Source organism: Quercus suber, unplaced genomic scaffold (assembly GCF_002906115.3).
Source record: "Quercus suber isolate HL8 unplaced genomic scaffold, Cork oak 2.0 scaffold_343, whole genome shotgun sequence".
Lineage (NCBI taxonomy): Eukaryota > Viridiplantae > Streptophyta > Magnoliopsida > Fagales > Fagaceae > Quercus > Quercus suber.
Genome location: NW_027069795.1, coordinates 445,472 through 465,156, shown reverse-complemented (window position 1 = coordinate 465,156; position 19,685 = coordinate 445,472). Strand labels below are relative to the sequence as shown.

The following is a 19,685-nucleotide window of genomic DNA, read 5'->3' as shown; positions in this document are numbered from 1 at the left end:
TTCCTTCCCCAATTTTTGGAGCATTTATTAGAGGTTTTGAAGGAGTCAAATCTCTTTATGATGTTGGTCAATGGGAAAGATGAGTAGGAAACTCCCCAGTAGGCACAGACCATTCTTCACATGGCTCCCCACCTTGCTCTAAATTCAGTCTGGTTTCACAAGTCTTCCGTATCCAACTTCCAAGTCAACTGGAGTGTTAATCAGAGAAACTACATGTTATATAGTGAACAAACGAGAAAATAAGTCATACAAATACGTTGTTTTAGTTTAGAATAATAGATTCCTGTTTTTTTCCCTGGGAATCGAGAATTTTGGAATGGCTTCTGTCTCTCTGTTTGTTTTTTTTGTTCTCTCGCACCTCGTGCTGCTTCACTCAGCTGAAGAAGAAGGAAAGCGAGAAAACCCATATTGTCGGTACTTTCAATGTGGAAAATTAGGTAACATTAGCTTCCCATTCACCGAAATCCCACCCCAATTCCCATTTTGCGGTTTAATGCAAGTAGAGTGTGACGAAACACCTCAGATGATCCACTTGCCACTAAGCGTCCCGTGGGGGTGGAGTGAGAGACAATTTGAAGTTTTAAACATCTCTTACACTAACACCACACAACACATCCGTGTCAAGGACTATTGGCTTTTGGAATATTTGAAATCCAATATATGCCATTACTTTGACAATTTTGCTTTTCCCAAGTCTCCATTTATCTCTTTTAAACTCACCACACCCAATCGGACTCTATTCAAATGCAATCGCGCTCTTCATATTACTTCCCCTAGAAATTTCAAAAAAATGACCTGCAGACACTATAATATCTACTATAGTCCTACAAACGAGGCTTCTCAAAGTTTTTCTGAATGTTCAACTATTCAGCTGCCAGTGCCAGTAAACGAGACTTCACATAAAGATGAACTGATTTTAATTGCTGAGTTCGACCTTGAATTGCATGTATCTGATCATTGTAGCAGTTGTCATGGTAAAGAAGGAAAAGGTATAGACATTGGAATAACACAAAAATGTTTTGATGCGCACACACATGCACATTCATGAATATGGATATAAACTCCTTTATTTTTTTTTTATGCTGAAGTTGATCCTAATACATGTGTTGCTACTATTTCTGTTCCATGCCTTAATCCACTCTGCAGCAATAGCTTTAGTTGATTTAGAGTAGTTTCTTTATGAAAGAGATAGAAATAACTTAGTTTCAGTGAAACCTATGATCGGGTATGTCTGAGCTGGTTTTGAAAGTGCTTTGCCTAACACTGTTAAGATCTCAAAGGATGCCAATTTAATTAGCTGTGTCACTTCTATCTTCATTGTTGAAACTAACAACATTTTTGTATTTATCTGCTGTTGCAGAGAATAAAAACAACAAAAAAGTGGTGACACCATTAGGTAAGATGCATCTTCAATCATATTTCTTGTTGAAATTGATTGTATCATTTCATGCGAAAATAATTTCCCCTATTTCTGCTATAAGTTTTGTTGCTGGGTCCATTTTTTCCACTACTATAATCCTAGAAGATGGCCTTGTGCCTTAAATACAATGATGGTTAATAAGGATAACGTCACATGACTCACAAAAGATGCTGTCAATATTTAAATTTCTTCCCATAAGTTCCTTTGTGACTTTCATTAGAAAAATTTTATATCTCTTGAATTCCTCCATTGCTGCCTTTCAGTCAGAACTTAACTCCAATTCCTTTCTCTGCTTTAGCTGTTGGATGCGCAGTCTTCTTCATGATTAGCTTGTTCGTTATTTTCTGGCACCTTTACAAGAAAAAATATTCTTCTTCAAACTTGCAAGCAAGGAATACACATTCTGATCCATCCTCAAGATCAGAAGTGGAGGGGTGGAGTGTCTACTTTAGAGTCCCTGTTTTCTCTTACAATGAACTTGAAAAAGCCACCGATAAATTTCATGTTGAAAAAGAACTTGGGAGTGGAGGATTCGGAACTGTTTATCATGGTAAGGTGATTAACACATTGAATCAATTTCTAGATCACAGTATAAACTTTCTTAACAAAAGGGTAAAGAAAAATATGTGAAAATAAAAAAGAAAGACCTGACATGCTATTTTTCTCAACTAGGCAAACTCCATGATGGGAGGGAAATTGCAGTCAAGCGCTTATATGGGCACAACTATAGACGAGTAGAACAATTCATCAATGAAGTTGAAATCCTAACACGATTGCGCCACAAGAATCTTGTCTCCCTTTATGGCTGCACTTCACGCCAATGCCATGAACTTCTTCTTGTGTATGAATACATTCCCAATGGCACCGTTGCTGATCATATTCATGGCCATCAAGCTACACCAGGTTCACTCACATGGCTAACTCGGATGAGCATTGCTATAGAAACCGCTAGTGCATTGGCTTACCTCCATGCTTCTGACATCATACATCGCGACGTAAAGACTAACAACATCCTTCTTGATGACAATTTCTGCGTCAAAGTTGCTGATTTTGGGCTTTCCCGGCTGTTCCCCAACGATCTCAGCCATGTCTCAACAGCTCCTCAAGGGACACCAGGCTACGTTGACCCGGAATATGGCCAATGCTACCAGCTTACTAGTAAGAGTGATGTCTACAGCTTTGGGGTTGTCCTCATGGAGCTCATATCATCACTGCCAGCCGTTGATATATTTAGGCAAAAGCATGAAATCAATTTGGCTAAATTAGCTGTAAACAAGATTGAAAAGTGTGCATTCCATGAGTTGATCGACCCACATCTTGGATTTGAGTCAGATGATCGAGTTCGAACAATGACCATTTTGGTGGCAAAGTTAGCTTTTCAATGTCTGCAACAGGACAAGGAAATGAGGCCTTCCATGGATGAGGTATTGGAGGCTTTAAAGAAGATTCAAAGTGGTAAGGATGCGCATGAGGATCAAGAGATGGCATATGATGATGTTGGGATCCTTAATGTACAGCAACCAGCTTCACCCGATCGTGATGAGGTTCGAGTGTTAAGGAATAAGCGGCTGCCACTTTTACCCGAGGATGTAACCGAGTGATGTAACCAATTTTTGGACTAGTAGGTCCACTGCACCTAATGCCAGTTCACGTAGCACAGTGAATGGTACACCCTCCTTTTACATTTATGATAGACACATAAAATTCATGGTAAAATCCATCATGAATGTAAAAAGAGGAAGTATCACTTCACTATATATTGAGAGTACCTAAGCATTTTTCCTAATGTCAGTAGTTGAAATTTCATTTTCTTTTCATCCACTTGTTTGGTTGTTCTTGTTCTTAGCGGCATATTATTTGTATGTAAATGTGAGGGACGCACATTTACCAAAATACCTAAAAAAATTTATTCTTTGTGTGATTTTGTGTTCTATTTTTTGAATAAAAATCCTACTTTGAGGTCACCCATCAAAACACCTTCCTTTTTCCAAGGGATGTACATTTGCTGAAGCAACTCTTTTATTTTTTTAATTTATAGATACAATAAAAATTCAACCTATGACGTCCATTAATAATTATTATTCTTTTTTTTTTTTGAGAATGATAATAATTATTATTCTTTGTCATCAAATCAAGATACTAATTAATTTTTTGTATAAGTAGAATTTGAACCACAAATCTCCTATTCGACTCCAAGAGATTTTATTAGTGTGTGTATTCAAAACAACATTGAGAAAAATTACAAATAATAGCGGCCCATGCTATCTGTAGAGATTTGCTTTTTTTTCTCAAATAAATTATATATTTAATAAGTTTATGAACAAAACCATGTTGCATGGATTTCAACTAGTTATAACTAAAACTAAATTTTAGGGAAGCAAATCGGAAAAAGTAATAAGATTCAAGATTTTCCTTTTTTTTTCTTTTTTTATAGTCAAAAAATAATGATTTGTTTTGTTGTTGCTTTTTTTTTTTTTTTTAATATTAGTTTTATAATTGATTTGAGTGTATGGTAAAAATAAAGAAATATATCGTTCGGGCCAGTGTGAATTTCCCCTTGCTTGATGGCCATGAACTTCTTCTTGTGTATGAATACATTCCCAATGGCACCGTACAACAAGTCCAGAATAAGAAAATAGAATTAACCAACTTAATCAATAGTTGAGGACAGTGTTTTCATTTTTAACAAGAAGACTGGACCAGAGAGTTTAAACTTCTAGAACCATCAAATAACAAACTATCTTTGAAACAGTGAATTTTGGCATCTAACTCATTCATCACTCATCATCCTGTTCTTAAAAGGGAGGAGGTGCATTCGAGCTCAAACTCGATGGAAAAAAATTTATTACAAAACTAATCAAATAACATTGAGCATCAGCATCTCTGTTTAAAAGCTAGAAATTTTTTTTTTTTTTTGGGCAAAGAATTGATTGGCATGCTGTTGCCTGGGGTGCAAGACAAATAAAATGCTGCTCTCACGTGACATAATGACAAGAGAAATCAAAGTATATTTCTTAACCCTAATGAGGTAAAACAAAAAGCTGAAAGCAGATGCAGAAAAGGACAATCATCAGGAAAGTGAAATACAAAATATAAATTCACTCTCCTTCCAGCACAAAAAATATACATTGCAGAGGGCAAAATATTTTTTTAACTCTACTAATCCAAGTATTTACAGACTCGAAGATTTAAGAATTAAATTAAGTCTTGCAGAGAAGATCATTCTGGTTCACTCTCACCAAATAAATAAGGCACACTCAGTGCTAAGAATACAACCAGCCCCATCAAAGTACCAGTCAGGCAAATCCATGACCATATATCGTAACATTTGATTGTGCTAAGAAGGAAAAAGAAGAAAATCCTTTACGTTGAGGTGATCTGGTACTATTAACTACATATGATTTTACAGCAACCTTTCCACCTCATAATCTTTGCACACTGAATTGGCATGAATCAACTTTAACTGACCAAATGATTTATGGTAAGCCTTAAAAAAAAAAAAAACAGGTTCCTTACTGCGGTCTGAGAATAAAAGCGAAGAAGTCACCAATAAGTAGGCAATGCAACATCAAACTGCAACTTTAGGTAACAACCCTTGCTGTACCTCTACAGATATCAAAAGATTGATGTAAAAATGAGACCTTGACCCATATTTAATGAATGCACAACAGTTTAATACTGATTGAAAACCTTAAATTCTACGAAAGCAAAAAGACATAACTCAATTAAGCAACATCTTTGACTCTCGTGCTTGCATCATTCGGTCATATCTAATTTCACCTCTTCAGCTCCTCAGTTGAACAATAGTAAAAACATCATTTTTCACTTCATACTTATAAAGTTTGAACTAAGCTACCTAACTAAAATGCCTCTCCCTGCTCAAAAATCTAGAACCTTTAAACACCTAAAAACCAACAGCTCTCATAACAGCCGATTGATTCTAAAGGCATTGCAGTGCATAATGTTCTTCTGTTCATGACTCTCAACATGAAAAAATCAGACAACCTTTAAATAAACAAATAAAATACATACAAAATCAAAACGCTAACATTCAAGCAAAAACAAACCTTGATCCTATAAGTCCGCGGTCTCAACTCCTTGCTAATATGCACTAGCGTTTGCTCTTCCCTCGTCAACCTTGTGGTGATCTGATGAGGATGCAAAAGCCCCCGTGTGTCAAACAGCTTCCCCTGCCCCGGAAAATCCCCTCCACTCAAATGTAGTCCCTGGCTCCTCCTACATGCTCCCCAATTGAATTTATCAGTGTACTCTTACCGGCATTCTGTGCCCCTATTGCCCACACATTCCCTCTCGGGCCAGCCAATTTCACCATATCCTCCACCAAATTCTTGAGCCCCCAATCCCTTACTGCACTCACCATATGCACACTCGTCATCTTACACACCACGCCACCCTCCCTAGCTCTCATACGAGTTGGCCTTGTGAGTGAACCTGGTGTAGCTTGATGGCCATGAATATGATCAGCAACGGTGCCATTGGGAATGTATTCATACACAAAAAGAAGTTCACCGTTGCTGATCCCAATTGTGACATCAATGTGAATTTCCCCTTGCTTCAGCCACCAATTGGGGAGAAACAAGTTGAAGAGCTTGGGAAATAGGTGAGAATGGAATTCAGTGTCTGTGGCAATAGCTGGAACTCAAAGTTCAGCGGATGTTGCTGCTTCAGGTATGGGTTGGTTTGCTGTAGGACTTCAAGGAGAGGCAGTCTTAGGTGTTTGGACCTATGAAGGAGTTGATGTTGTACTTTGCAATTCTTTAATACCTTATTGTTAGGTTATAAGACTGGGATCTAAATGTATTAGAACTTTAATGTGTAATGTTGATAAACTATGATTGAAATTTAGAGTCTAGATTTAGGTTGCTCAAAGTGTGTTTATTTGTAAAGTTGGAATCGAGTGTACTGCAAGATTTATTAGACTAAATATGCAAAGCTCGATCGATCGAACCTCGTGCAGATTGTTTTTTCTGCAGAATTTTCAACTCAGCCCAAGCACATATGACGTGTAGGATTTTATGTTTTGCTTCAAGTATAAAAAGAAAAACCTTAGCCACGTTTTAAAGGTTGTTGATATGCTGTGTGTGTAAATTTTTTGTAAGATCTAGAGACCTTAATACACACTTAGGGTTATCAAGATCAAAATTGATGTCGAGAACTTAGTGATTTTTTCAATTACTGTTTCAGGAGCTTAAAAAAAAACACAAGTGGGAGTACTTGTGGTTGTTGTGGATTAAGCAAAGAAATAGTCCGTGAACTCAGAGCTATCACGTGATCATAATAGTAAGTTTTATACACGAGATAGCAATTGGATATTAGTGGTCTAAGTCTTATTGTAAAACTTCAATTCTTTCATAGTGTATTTGTTTTACCTTGAGGATAGCTAGGTTAAATCCTCCTCAAGTTTTTTACCGGTTTGGTTTTCTTGGGTTATCATATCGTTGTATTCTTTATATTTCCGCATTATTTACATAATATGATTTACTTTTGTTAACCTAGATCTGAATAATTTATCTAAGTAATCACTTGACTAAATAACTAGGTTAAACAACTTGTGTTTTAAGGGATCTAAAAACGTACACTTATAGATCACATACTTTTGAAGTTGCAGGGTTTGCAATCTCAAAAATCATCCCCAAGGCTGATCAAGCTTTAAATAAACGATGCCAAAATGAAAAGAAGAGGAAATAGAGTGATCCAAAAATATCTATACCAGTTGAATCACCAATATTAACAGTTGGTGCAAACTCAAACACTTGTTGAGTAGGGCAGTATCATTAGAAGAAAAATAATGTGTGAAATTAACAAAAAGATTGTGTTAACAAGTATGGATGAGGAAGACATAGTGACAAGTATGAACCTAGCTTCTGAGAGGAAGCAAAAGGCTAGCAACATTGTCAAGCCACAGATGGAATGATTGACACTCATTGACAAGAAGTGTGCAGAAGTGTTAGGGACATATTTTATATAATTGGTTAATCCTTTGACAAAATGTACTTTACTTTTAAATGGGTAGATCTATGATGGGTTTAAGACTTCAAGAAACATGTTATTCAAGTCAAGTGTTAAAGCCATGAAGATCTGACTAAAAAACAAGTGAAGAAAATTTGTTCATTAATACTCAGCAGGTACTTCAATGAAAACAATATCTATTGAGATTTAAGAACGAAACTCAACAGAAACTCGACAAAAGCTGAATCTGTCGAGATCTACGAAATTAGAATTTCCAGATCTGATTTTTGGCCCTAGTTGACATATATGTGCAGGGTTTCTTTTCTCACGACCCTAGACATATATAAGATTTATTTTAAAAGCCGTTATACATGAAAAACATATGCAAAAAGTGACTTAATTTTATGCAGCACTTAAACAAATGAAATCATTTTGAGTTCAAGCCTAAGATAGAATTGGCATTGTATGAAAATTGAGAAATGTCTTCATTTGGTTGGATGAAAGTTTATTATGATTTAGCTTAGCGAATATTTTTTTGTATTGCTGATTTTTTCTCCATTTAAATACTAATATTGCTACAATAATTTGATGATTTGGTAATTTAGTAGATTGGAGTCTCATATATTCCATTTTTTTTATATATAAAAAGTGAGATCTCAAGTTTCGCATGCTTTTTTTTTTTTTTTACTTCTTTTAGATAATAATGTTATTACTTTGCTCTTTTTTTACTGTTTGGTTGATGGGAAATTGTGAGAAAAGAGAAAGAAATGAATTACATTTGAAATTAAAGCCCAACTCATGATTTGAACTTGCATAATGACAGAAATAAAACCAATCTAATGAAATTACAAAAGAAGATGCAATCGATTCCCTAGTCCCAACAGCCGCGTCGAAATAGTGGTCATCATGGAGAAATAAAAGAGAGAATTATGGAGGACAAGAGGGAAGAGTTTGGATACTAATTGGTAAAGTAACATTTGACTTTTCTTTTTTTTTTTTTTTTTTGATAAAAGTAACATTTGACTTGATATCTTCTTTTGCTCACGTTTAAATATTTAATTAAGAAATGAGATGTGGATGATGTTTCATCGTATTATCTTCACTCTCGCTGAACAGAGAGAGCCCATGAACTAGACATATAACCATACGCCAAAACAAAGATAAACCCATTTCTCTGTTTTGTTTAAAATATCCCGAGAGACAAAAGTTTACGGAAAATTGTTGTTTGAGAAGAGAAATGATATGTTTATAATATTTTTACAATATTTTTACAATAAATTATAAGTGGCAGATTGTTATTAATTATTATTGTTGGAGCAAAAAAGTAATTTTAGTATTAATTTTAAATTTAAACCAATAACAACTAACTACCTGTGATTTGTTGTAAAATTGTTGTAAATGTAGCATCTCTTGTTTGAAAATTGTTGTTTATAATTTTTTTTAAATATATGTGAGTAAAAAAGTATATAAAAACGTGTATAAAATTATTTAAAATGTGAAAATGTGAGTTTAAACTCACTAACCAAACAGGCCGTATTCACCTATTTCACCATAAATTTCGTTCCATTGTCAAAACGTTCCGTTTACCCGTCTCCTACTTCACAAGTGATCGGTGCCCACCACGTTATGATTTTTTCGAAGATACCAAAATTCTTTTGACTCCTCTTAAACGGGTTTCCACCTATTTTTCTCAACACTCCCCTATTTTTTTCAACACTCCTTTTTTTTTTTTACCCTATTTTTTTCAACACTCCTGTAAACTTTATGAAAGATTGTCTCATTGTGAGTCCAAATCTTCTAGCAGTAGACCATAAAGCAAACCTTTTTGTTTAATTATGAGACAGACGCGTAACGCCAATTTTTTTTTTTTTTTTTTTATACTTTGAAATTTATTATTCAAGAGAATTGCCCCTAAGTGTGGGGTGAGGTCCTTTTCGTTCATAAAAAATAAAAATAAAAAATATACACGAGAATTAGAGAGCCAACACTGCAACACGTACTTCAAGGAGCAGTTGACGGTTCAAACCAGCCGCAAAGATTTCCTTCACCAATTTCTTGAGCGTTTATTAGAGGTTTTGAAGGAGTCAAATCTTTATGTCGTGGGTCAATGGGGGAAGATGAGTAGGAAACTCCCCAGTAGGCACAGACCCTTCACATGGCTACCCGTTACCCCACCTTGCTCTAAATTCAGTCTGGTTTCACACTTCTACCGTATCCAACTTCCAAGTCAACTGGCGTGTTAATCAGATAAACTACATGCTCTATAGTGAAGAAACTAAGCATAAGTCATACAAATACGTTGTTCTAGTTTAGAATAATAGATTCTTGTTTTTTTCCCTGTGAATCGGGAATTTTAGAATGGCTTCTGTCTCTCTGTTTGTTTTTTTTGTTCTCTCACACCTCGTGCTGCTTCACTCTGCTGAAGAAGAAGGAAAGCGAGAAAACCCATTTTGTCGGTACTTTCAATGTGGAAAATTAGGTAACATTAGCTTCCCATTCACCAATATCCCACCCCCATTCCCATTCCGATTTTGCGGTTTAATGCACGTAAAGTGTGACGAACCAGATCCGATGATCCACTTGCCACTGGGCGACAGGTGGAGTGAAAGACAATATGAAGTGTTAAACATCTCTTACACTAACATCACACAACACATCCGTGTCAAGGACCATTCGCTTTTGGAATACTTGAAATCCAATAGTTGCCATTACTTAGACAATTTTGCTTTTCCTAACTCTCCATTTATCTCTTTTAAACTCACCACACCCAATCGGACCCTATTCAAATGCAATCGCGCTCTTCTTATTACTTCCCCTAGAAATTTTAAAAAAATGACCTGCAGACACCATAATATCTACTATAGTCCTTCAAACGAGGCTTCTCAGAATTTATCTTCTGAATGTTCAACTATTCAGCTTCCAGTGAACGAGACTTCACATAAAGATGAACTGAATTTGATTGCTGAGTTCGACCTTGAATTGCATGTATCTGATGATTGTAGCAGTTGTCATGGTAAAGAAGGAAAAGGTATAGACATTGGAGTAACTCAAAAATGCTTTGATGCACGCACACATGTACATTCATGATCATATATATAGATATAAACTCCTTTATATTTTGTTATGCTGAAGTTGATCTTAATACATGTGTTGCTACTATTTCTGTCTGTTCGATGCCATAATCCACTCTGCAGCAATAGCTTTAGTTGATTTGGAGTAGTTTCAAATTTAGGTTATGAGAGAGATAGAAATAACTTAGTTTCAGTGAAACCTATGATCGGGTATGTCTGAGCTGGTTTTGAAAGGGCTTTGCCTAACACTGTTAAGATCTCAAAGGATGCCAATTTAATTAGCTGTGTCACTTCTTTCTTCATTGTTGAAACTAAAAACATATTTGTATTTATCTGCTGTTGCAGAGAATAAAAACAACAACAAAGACAAAGGGGTGATACCATTAGGTAAGATGCATCTTCAATCATATTTCTTGTTGAAATTGATATAGACACGTGCCTGCACTAACAACATTTTCGTAATTTTCTGCTGTTGCAGAGAATAAAAACAACAAAAAAGTGGTGATACCATTAGGTAAGATGCATCTTCAATCATATTTCTTGTTAAAATTGATATAGACACGTGCCTGCTCTAATTGTATCATTTCATGCAAAATAATTTCTCCTATTTCTGCTATAAATTTTGTTACTATAATCCTAGAGGATGACCTTGTGCCTTAAATACAATGATGGCTAACAGGGATTACGTCACATGACTCACAAAAGATGTTGTCAATATTTAAATTTCTTCCCATAAGTTCCTTTGTGACCCTCATTAGAAAAATTTTATATCTCATGAATTCCTCCATTGCTGCCTTTCAGTCAGAATTTAACTCCTTCCTTCTCTCTGCTTTAGCTGTTGGATGCGCAGTCTTCTTCATGATTATCTTGTTCTTTATTTTCTGTCACCTTTACAAGAAAAAATATTCTTCTTCAAAATTGCAAGCAAGGAATACATATTCTGACCCATCCTCAAGATCAGAAGTGGAGGGGTGGAGTGTCTACTTTAGAGTCCCTGTTTTCTCCTACAATGAACTTGAAAAAGCCACCAATAATTTTCATGTTGAAAATGAACTTGGGAATGGAGGATTCGGAACTGTTTATCATGGTAAGGTGATAAATTCATTGAATCAATTTCTAGATCACAGTATAAACTTTCTTAACAAAAGGGTAAAGAAAAATATGTGAAAATAAAAGGAAAGACTTTGACATGCTATTTTTCTGAACTAGGCAAACTCCATGATGGGAGAGAAGTTGCAGTCAAGCGCTTATATGGGCACAACCATAGACAAGTAGAGCAGTTCATCAATGAAGTTGAAATCCTAACACGATTGCGCCACAAGAATCTTGTCTCCCTTTATGGCTGCACTTCACGCAGCTGCCATGAACTTCTTCTTGTGTATGAATACATTCCCAATGGCACCGTTGCTGATCATATTCAAGGCCATCAAGCTACACCAGGTTCACTCACATGGCCAACTCGTATGAGCATTGCTATAGAAACTGCTAGTGCATTGGCTTACCTCCATGCTTCTGACATCATACATCGCGACGTAAAGACTAACAACATCCTTCTTGATGACAATTTCTGCGTCAAAGTTGCTGATTTTGGGCTTTCCCGGCTGTTCCCTAATGATGTTAGCCATGTCTCAACAGCTCCTCAAGGGATTGCTATAGAAACTGCTAGCGCATTGGCTTACCTCCATGCTTCTGACATCATACACCGCGACATAAAGACTAACAACATCCTTCTTGATGACAATTTCTGCGTCAAAGTTGCTGATTTTGGGCTTTCCCGGCTGTTCCCTAATGATGTTAGCCATGTCTCAACAGCTCCTCAAGGGACACCAGGCTACGTTGACCCAGAATATCGCCAATGCTACCAGCTTACTAGTAAGAGTGATGTCTACAGCTTTGGGGTTGTCCTCATGGAGCTTATATCATCACTGCCAGCCGTTGATGTATTTAGGCATAATCATGAAATTAATTTGGCTAAATTAGCTGTAAACAAGGTTGAAAAGGGTGCATTCCATGAGTTGATCGACCCACATCTTGGATTTGAGTCAGATGAGGGAGTTAGAACAATGACCATTTTGGTGGCAAAGTTAGCTTTCCAATGTCTACTACAGGACAAGGAAATGAGGCCTTCCATGGATGAGGTATTGGAGGCTTTAAAGAAGATTCAAAGTGGTAAGGATGCGCATGAGGATCAAGAGATGGCATATGATGATGTTGGAACCCTTCATGTACAGCACCCAGCTTCACCCGATCATGATGAGGTTCATGTGTCAAAGAATAAACGGCTGCCACTTTTACCTAAGGATGTAACCGATTTTTGGACTAGTAGGTGTACTACACCTAATGTCAGGAGTACTTTTTAGGTACTTCCGTAGCATAATAAATGGTACACCCTCCTCTCACATTTATTGTAAACTCATTAAATTTATAGTGGAATCCATCATGAATGTAAGAGAAGAGAGCACAATTTCACTATATACCAGGAGTACCTAAGTATTTTTCCTAATGTCAATGGTTGAAATTTCATTTTCTTTTCATCCACTTGTTTGGTTGTTCTTGTTCATCGCGGCATATAATTGGTATGTAGATGTGAGGGATTCACATTACCAAAATACCTAATATGGGAGGAAAAGCTCAACCATACGTAGTGGGCCTAAAACCCAATGTGAAGGTTATTGTATGTCCGAAGAGGCTAAAATTGTCGAAGGGTATTTCGCGTGAAAGAAAGATACATGGGGAGGAAGAAACTCCGTCCGAAGAGAACATCAGTATTCCGAAGAGATCATTATCCTCGGATGAAAAAATTCTGGGTCATATAAATATCTGGGGGGGTTCGAATGAGCTTACTAGTGATTTCAGCAGCCTATATAAGCTTTGGACACGCTTGGAAATAAGAGGAACGGAGAAATATCTAAAAGGAAAAGCTGCCACCACCGTATTAAATGCACTGCAGCAACTTTTATGGCCTCATTTATGTGGAGAAGACCCCTGAACAGTATAACTTCAGTTACCGCCACTCACAAAAGGTTGAGGGAGATACATGACATGATATGCATTCAGGTAGGGAGCTAGATGGAGAACAAGTGGACGATGGGGATGATGGGGGAGGATACTATATAAAGAAAAAGGGCTCCTAATAAAAAGGGAAGAGAAAAAAAAAAACAAAAAACAAAAAACAAAAAAAACAAAAAAAAACAAAAGAGGAGAAAAGAGAGGTCTTACTATAACTCTAAGAATTGTAACCTGTATTCAATTTATCATAAGTCTCTTCGGGCTTGAACTTAATTGATCTTTACGTGTATTTTCATGCTGGTTTATACTGGGATGTTGTGATCAACCATTATAAGCTCCACAGTCAACCTAGCTCTATCATCCACACTCTACAAATTTATTGTTTTTGGGCTTGGGCCACAAATCTAACCCTACACCTAAAAATTTTTATTCTTTATGTGATTCTGTGTTCTATTTTTCGAATAAAAATCCTACTTTGAGTGTCACCCATCAAAACACCATTTTTTTTTCCAGGTGATGTACATTTGCTGAAGCAATTCTTTTATTTTTATTTTTAATTTATAGGTACAATAAAAATTCAACCTATGACATCCATTAATAATTATTATTTTTTATCATCAAGTCAAGACACTAATTAATTTTTGGTATAAGTAGAATTTGAACCACAAATCTCTTATTCGACTCCAAAAGACTTTATTAGTGTTTGTTTCCAAAACAACAGTGAGAAAAATTACAAATAGTAGCAGCCCATGCTATCTGTAGAGATTTGCATTTTGTTTCTCAAATAAATAATATATTTAATAAGTTTATGAATAAAACCATGTTGCATGGACTTCCACTAGTTATAACTAAACCTAAATTTTAGGGAAACAAATGGGAAAAAGTAATAAGATTCAAGATTTTCCTTTTTTCTTTTTCTTTTTTTAGAGTCAAAAAATAATGATTTGTTTTGTTCGGGCCAGTGTGAATTTCCCCTTGCTTGATGGCCATGAACTTCTTCTTGTGTATGAATACATTCCCAATGGCGCCGTACAACAAGGCCAGTATAAGAAAATAGAATCAACCAGCTTAATCAATAGTTGAAGTCAGTGTTTTCATTCTTAACAACAAGACTGGACCAGATAGTTTAAACTTCTAGAACCATCAAATAACAAACAATCTTTGAAACAGTGAATTTTGGCACCAAACTCATTCATCAGTCATCATCCTGTTCTTATAAGTGAGGAGAGGAGGTGCATTCGAGCTCAAACTCGATGGAAAAAATTTATTAAAAAACTAATCAAATAACATTGAGCATCAGCATCTCTGTTTAAAAGCTTAGATACATATTTTTTTGTAAAGAATTGATTGCCATGCTGTTGCCTGGAGTGCAAGACAAATCAAATGCTGCTCTCACGTGACATAATGACAAGAAATCAAAGTATATTTCTTAACCCATATGAGGTAAAATAACAAGCTAAAAGCAGATGCAGAAAAGGACAATCATCAGTAAAGTTAAATACAAAATATAAATTCACTCTCCTTCCAGCACAAAAAATATACATTGCAGAGGGCAAAATATTTTTTAACTCTACTAATCCAAGTATTTACAGACTCGAACATTTAAGAATTACATTAAGTCTTGCAGAGAAGATCATTCTAGTTCACTCTCACCAAATAAACCCCAATATGGCACACTCAGTGCTAAGAATACAATCAGCCCCATCAAAGTTCCAGTCAGGCAAATCCACGACCATATATCGTAACATTTGATTGTGCTAAGAAGGAAAAAGAAGAAAATCCTTCACGTTGAGGTGATCAGGTAATCTAACTACATATGATTTTACAGCAACCTTTCCACCTCATAATCTTTTCACATTGAATTGGCATGAATCAACTTTAACTGACCAAATGATTTATGGTAAGGCTATAAAAAATAGGGTTCCTTACTGCTGTCTGAGAATAAAAGCGAAGAAGTCACCAGTAAGTAGGCAATGCAACACCAAACTGCAACTCCAGATAACAACCTATGCTGCACCTCTACAGATTTCAAAAGATTGTTGTGAAAATGAGACCTTGACCCATATTTTACGAATGCACAACAGTCTAATACTGATTGAAAACCTTAAATTCTACCAAAGGCAAAAAGACATAACTCAATTAAGCAACATCTTTGACTCTCGCGCTTGCATCATTCGGTCATATCTAATTTCACTTATTCAGCTCCTCAGTTGAACAATAGTAAAAACATCATTTTTTACTTCATACTTATAAAGTTTGAACTAAGCTACCTAACTAAAATGCCTCTCCCTGCTCAAAAATCTAGAACCTTTAAAACATCTAAAAACAAACAGCTCTCATAGCAGCCAATTGATTCTAAAGGCATTGCAGTGCATAATGTTCTTGTCATGACTCTCAACATAAAAAAACCAGACAACCTTTAAATAAACAAATCAAGCATATACAAAATCAAAAGGCTAACATTCAAGCAAAAACAAACCTTGATCCTATAAGTCTGCGGTCTCAACTCCTTGCTAATATGCAAAGCTTTTGCTCTTCCCTCGTCAACCTCGTGGTGATCTGATGAGGATGCAAAAGCCCCGGTGTGTCAAACAGCTTCCCCTCCACTCTAATGTAGTCCCTGGCACTGGCGCCTCTGTCAAATGTGTAATTATCCCTCCTCCTTCTCCTACATGCTTCCCAATCGAATTTATCAGTGTACTCTTACCGGTATTCTGTGCCCCTATTGCCCACACATTCCCTCACTGTACTCACCATATGTGTGAGAAAATTGATTTGGTGAAAACTGATTTGCTTATCTCATTCATTGAATAAAATCCCTATGTATATACAAGCTAAGAGATCAACTCTGTAACTAACTTGACGGACTGATGCACGTGTGAACAGAAATTAACAAATACAACAAACTATGACACGTGCTTGACTAAACTAACTAACTCTATTTACAAAAACTACATATCGTTTACTGTACAAGTATTAGCTAAACTACATTGTCGTTTAGACAGACTTGAACAGATCTTGAACTGCTTTATCTCTGTAGCACGAGGCTTAATCCCTTGATGACTATTAGACCCTTCAGGCTCTGCACTATCTGCTCCTGCACTAGCTGCTGCACTGTGTGACTGTCTAAGCTGTTCTGGTGTGGCAGCTGGTGAAACAGCTTGACTTGCTGCACTCTTTTGCCTTTGATAATATGCACATTCGTTAACTTACTTGCCGCACCACCCTCCCTAGCTCTCTGTCTCACCCAATGCTCCAACCTCGTAGGTGACAACTCAGTTGGCAACAAATCAATCTTGGTCACCACCATCACCATCCTCGGCAAATTCCCTGACTTCCCTTGCTTCAACGCCTCTGAATTCTCCTCAATCTTCTCTGAAACCAGCTTTGCCACCTTCCTCAGAAATGAGCCATCGAAATCTGTAGCATTTACCACCATCAACACCACCGACTGCGTCCCTCCCGTCGAAGCCAGCTGCCTCCCAACTGTGTGATCAAAATCGAAATCCGGCAGCAAATTCTCCACCGTTGGATCCTTCACATTCCCATAATGCCTCAACGTATGGCATCGCGCACAAATTCTCCATTCTATATTGTGTTCGTGTCTCTTTTAGTGCATTGGAGCATTGGAAGCAAGCGAATTTCTTCTATTTTAAATTTTAAATAAAATAAAATTTTAAAATTTAAACATGAATATCTAAGATTATATCTAGGAAAGTCAGACCCTGATATCTACAATGTAGTATTTATTAAGAAAATGTTGTAAACATATTATTTCTATATACTAAACGCATTACTTAAAATAAAAAGACCTATTGTTATATTGCTATATTTGATGTGGAACTTATCATAAGCCTACACAACATTTATAATACAAAATTCGCACAATTTGGAATATTACAACCAGGGACGGAGTCAGGACTTGGAGTTAGAGGGGGCAGAAGTATAAACAAAAAAAAAAAAAATTGAAACTCCAAATAAACATTCATTTAATAAACCATCAACAAAGGAAAATACACAAAATTATTGTTTTTTAAGATATTACAATGCAGTTATTTATGAAAATGGAACTCGTCGTCTTTTTAAATCTTCAAAATCATCTATGATTGAATCCGTACTAATTGTCGCAGTAATGTCCCTTTCAATGAATAACATCATAGCATCTGACAAAAAATCATCTTCCATTTTGTTGCGAAGGTTAGTTTTGATGACATTCATAGCTGAAAATGCTCGTTCTGTAGTTGCAGTAGAAACGGGAAGAGTAAACACAAGCTTGACCACTCTATAAATAAGCGGATAGTATTCTAATTTTCTAGTTCTCACCATCCATTGGCACAATTTAGAAATATTTTCCAAATTCTTGAACCCTAAATGCTGAACTACATCATACTTATAAAGATCAAGTTCCTTTTTCAAATCATTCTTTTCATCATCTGTGAAGTCTATTGGATAAAAATTATCTACCAATGAACAAATATCATTTACTCAAAAAGATTCATATGCCTCTCGAGGGTCTAGAGCTGAGCTAAGCGTAAGTAACTCCATAGCATGCTCACTAAACCGATGATTTAGTTCCTGTAATTGAGAATCTATTCCTGCATTAAAAATATCTACTTTATAATAATGCTCATTTCTAAAGTCCTCTTGTTGATGACGAGATCGACCAAATCTTGCAACATAATGAGCATTCATATCAGGGACATCTAAACCACGTTCCTTACAAAATGATATCACAGTAGCTAGTAAGTCATCCCATTTCTCATCTCTAAATTGTTGAATAAGTTTTTTAGTGGATGAAACTAAATGCGTCGCATTTAAAATGTCTTGCAATTGGCTTTGCAAAGCTTGACAAAGTTTATCCGTGTTCCCCATAGTTTCATTAACAAAATGCAAGATGAAGACAAATTCAAATGAAATTAATACCTCATAAGCGAACTCTGCTTCTACTTTTTGTAGAACTTCACATGTTGGACTAAACAACTTTATCAAGTTAGAAACTGATTAGATTCTCAAAAAAAAAAAAAAAAAAAAGTTTAGAAACTGATTTATAATGCAAACCCCAACGAGTATCTCCAGGTCGCTGTAAAGTGACCATCTGATTAAGGCCTTTCCCAATCTCAAGCTCTTCAATATCAATCAAATATGCAATGTCAGAAGCTCTAGCAATTTTTAATTGCTCAATACGTTTGCATGAAGCACGAATATTATTGATAACTAAAATCAATTTAGTGAAAAATCTATTAAAATGGACAACTGCTTTTGATGCTCCTACTAATGCCAATTGTAAACGATGCGCAAAACAATGAATGTAGTAAGCATATGGACAATCATTCAAAATCAAAGCCTGTAATCCATTCCACTCACCCCGCATGTTGCTTGCACTATCATATCCTTGCCCCTGAATGTTTTGGATATCTAAGCAATAATTAGAGAACAAATAATATATCTCCTTTTTAAGGGTTACTGCTGTAGTGTCAACAACATGAACAATCCCAAAAAATCGTTCTCTCACAAAGCCATTTGTATCAACATATCTTAAAACCACAGCCATTTGCTCTTTCATGGACTCATCACGAGCTTCATCAACCAAAATGCAAAACTTTGCATCACCAATTTCTTTCCTAATTGCCTTCTTCACTTTGGTTGAAATAACATGTAGAATTTCTTTTTGAATCTGAGGTGATGTGTAGGTGGCATTTTTTGGAGCTTTTGCCATTATTTCAACAATATTATTATTATAGCCCATCATCAAATCCAATGTTGTAAGAAAGTTTCCCCGATTGGTTGAAGTAGAGCTTTCATCTCGACCTCTAAAAGCAATAGCTTGCAAGGAAAGATGTCGAACAACATCAATTGAAGCCTTCAATTGTATTCGATTATTTGCAATTTGTTCTGAAGTGAAATTGCTCACTACCCTGTCTATGTGTTGAGACTGGTTCATCAAATCTAGACACACTTTATGGGCAATTCTATGAGTGGAGTTAAGATCTTTCCCCATATGAAGAATAAAAGAACAACTTTCACCATTTTTAACTTTCTTCCAACTCTTAAATCCGTTAACTGTGAATGCATTTTGTCCATCATGCCCAGTTGGCTTATGAAAGAGAAAGCATGGTAGACAAAAACCGGCATCTTTTTTAGGAGAATATTCAAGCCATGGCTTAAAGCGATCATCTTCATACCAAGAACCCTGAAAGCTTCGACCCTTCTCAGAT

General features: G+C 36.0%; 3 protein-coding genes and 1 long non-coding RNA gene across 4 annotated transcripts; 2 read left to right on the top strand and 2 right to left on the bottom strand.

Annotated features, from left to right (window-relative positions):
* Positions 1 to 265: 265 nt before the first annotated feature.
* Positions 266 to 3,384, top strand: LOC112008394 (LEAF RUST 10 DISEASE-RESISTANCE LOCUS RECEPTOR-LIKE PROTEIN KINASE-like 1.1). Its single transcript, XM_065759811.1, is given in 5 exon segments — positions 266 to 989; positions 1,361 to 1,396; positions 1,719 to 1,970; positions 2,093 to 3,012; positions 3,014 to 3,384. Coding segments are annotated over 5 exon segments (2,061 nt in total). The 5' UTR covers positions 266 to 316; the 3' UTR covers positions 3,194 to 3,384.
* A 6,347-nt stretch (positions 3,385 to 9,731) lies between these two features.
* LOC112008391 (LEAF RUST 10 DISEASE-RESISTANCE LOCUS RECEPTOR-LIKE PROTEIN KINASE-like 1.1) lies at positions 9,732 to 12,995 on the top strand. The gene is made up of 6 exons (XM_065759840.1): positions 9,732 to 10,418; positions 10,807 to 10,848; positions 10,940 to 10,975; positions 11,297 to 11,548; positions 11,671 to 12,008; positions 12,186 to 12,995. Exons 1-6 carry the CDS (start codon positions 9,749 to 9,751, stop codon positions 12,819 to 12,821), a joined length of 1,974 nt encoding a protein of 657 aa, XP_065615912.1. The 5' UTR covers positions 9,732 to 9,748; the 3' UTR covers positions 12,822 to 12,995.
* A 1,964-nt stretch (positions 12,996 to 14,959) lies between these two features.
* On the bottom strand, positions 14,960 to 16,286 carry LOC136061708 (uncharacterized). Its single transcript, XR_010623547.1, has 2 exons — positions 15,950 to 16,286; positions 14,960 to 15,489 (listed from the first exon to the last, which is right to left on the bottom strand). It is a non-coding gene; the product is annotated as an uncharacterized LOC136061708 (long non-coding RNA).
* A 212-nt stretch (positions 16,287 to 16,498) lies between these two features.
* Positions 16,499 to 19,468, bottom strand: LOC112008393 (uncharacterized). Its single transcript, XM_065759814.1, has 3 exons — positions 18,529 to 19,468; positions 17,794 to 17,930; positions 16,499 to 17,005 (listed from the first exon to the last, which is right to left on the bottom strand). Exons 1-3 carry the CDS (start codon positions 19,466 to 19,468, stop codon positions 16,499 to 16,501), a joined length of 1,584 nt encoding a protein of 527 aa, XP_065615886.1.
* Positions 19,469 to 19,685: the final 217 nt, after the last annotated feature.

Excerpts from the sequence above, each read along its gene's own strand:
- LOC112008393 (XM_065759814.1), bottom strand. The coding sequence starts at position 19,468 with ATGGGGAAAGATCTTAACTCCACTCATAGAATTGCCCATAAAGTGTGT. Across the intron at positions 17,931-18,528 it reads ACCTGGAGATACTCGTTGGG|ATAATTTTTATCCAATAGAC; the intron begins GTTTGCATTATA and ends GTTCATTGGTAG. Across the intron at positions 17,006-17,793 it reads CTAAATTGTGCCAATGGATG|GATCCAACGGTGGAGAATTT; the intron begins GTGAGAACTAGA and ends GGGAATGTGAAG.
- LOC112008391 (XM_065759840.1), top strand. The coding sequence starts at position 9,749 with ATGGCTTCTGTCTCTCTGTTTGTTTTTTTTGTTCTCTCACACCTCGTG. Across the intron at positions 10,419-10,806 it reads TCATGGTAAAGAAGGAAAAG|AGAATAAAAACAACAACAAA; the intron begins GTATAGACATTG and ends CTGCTGTTGCAG. Across the intron at positions 12,009-12,185 it reads GCGACGTAAAGACTAACAAC|ATCCTTCTTGATGACAATTT; the intron begins ATCCTTCTTGAT and ends AAGACTAACAAC.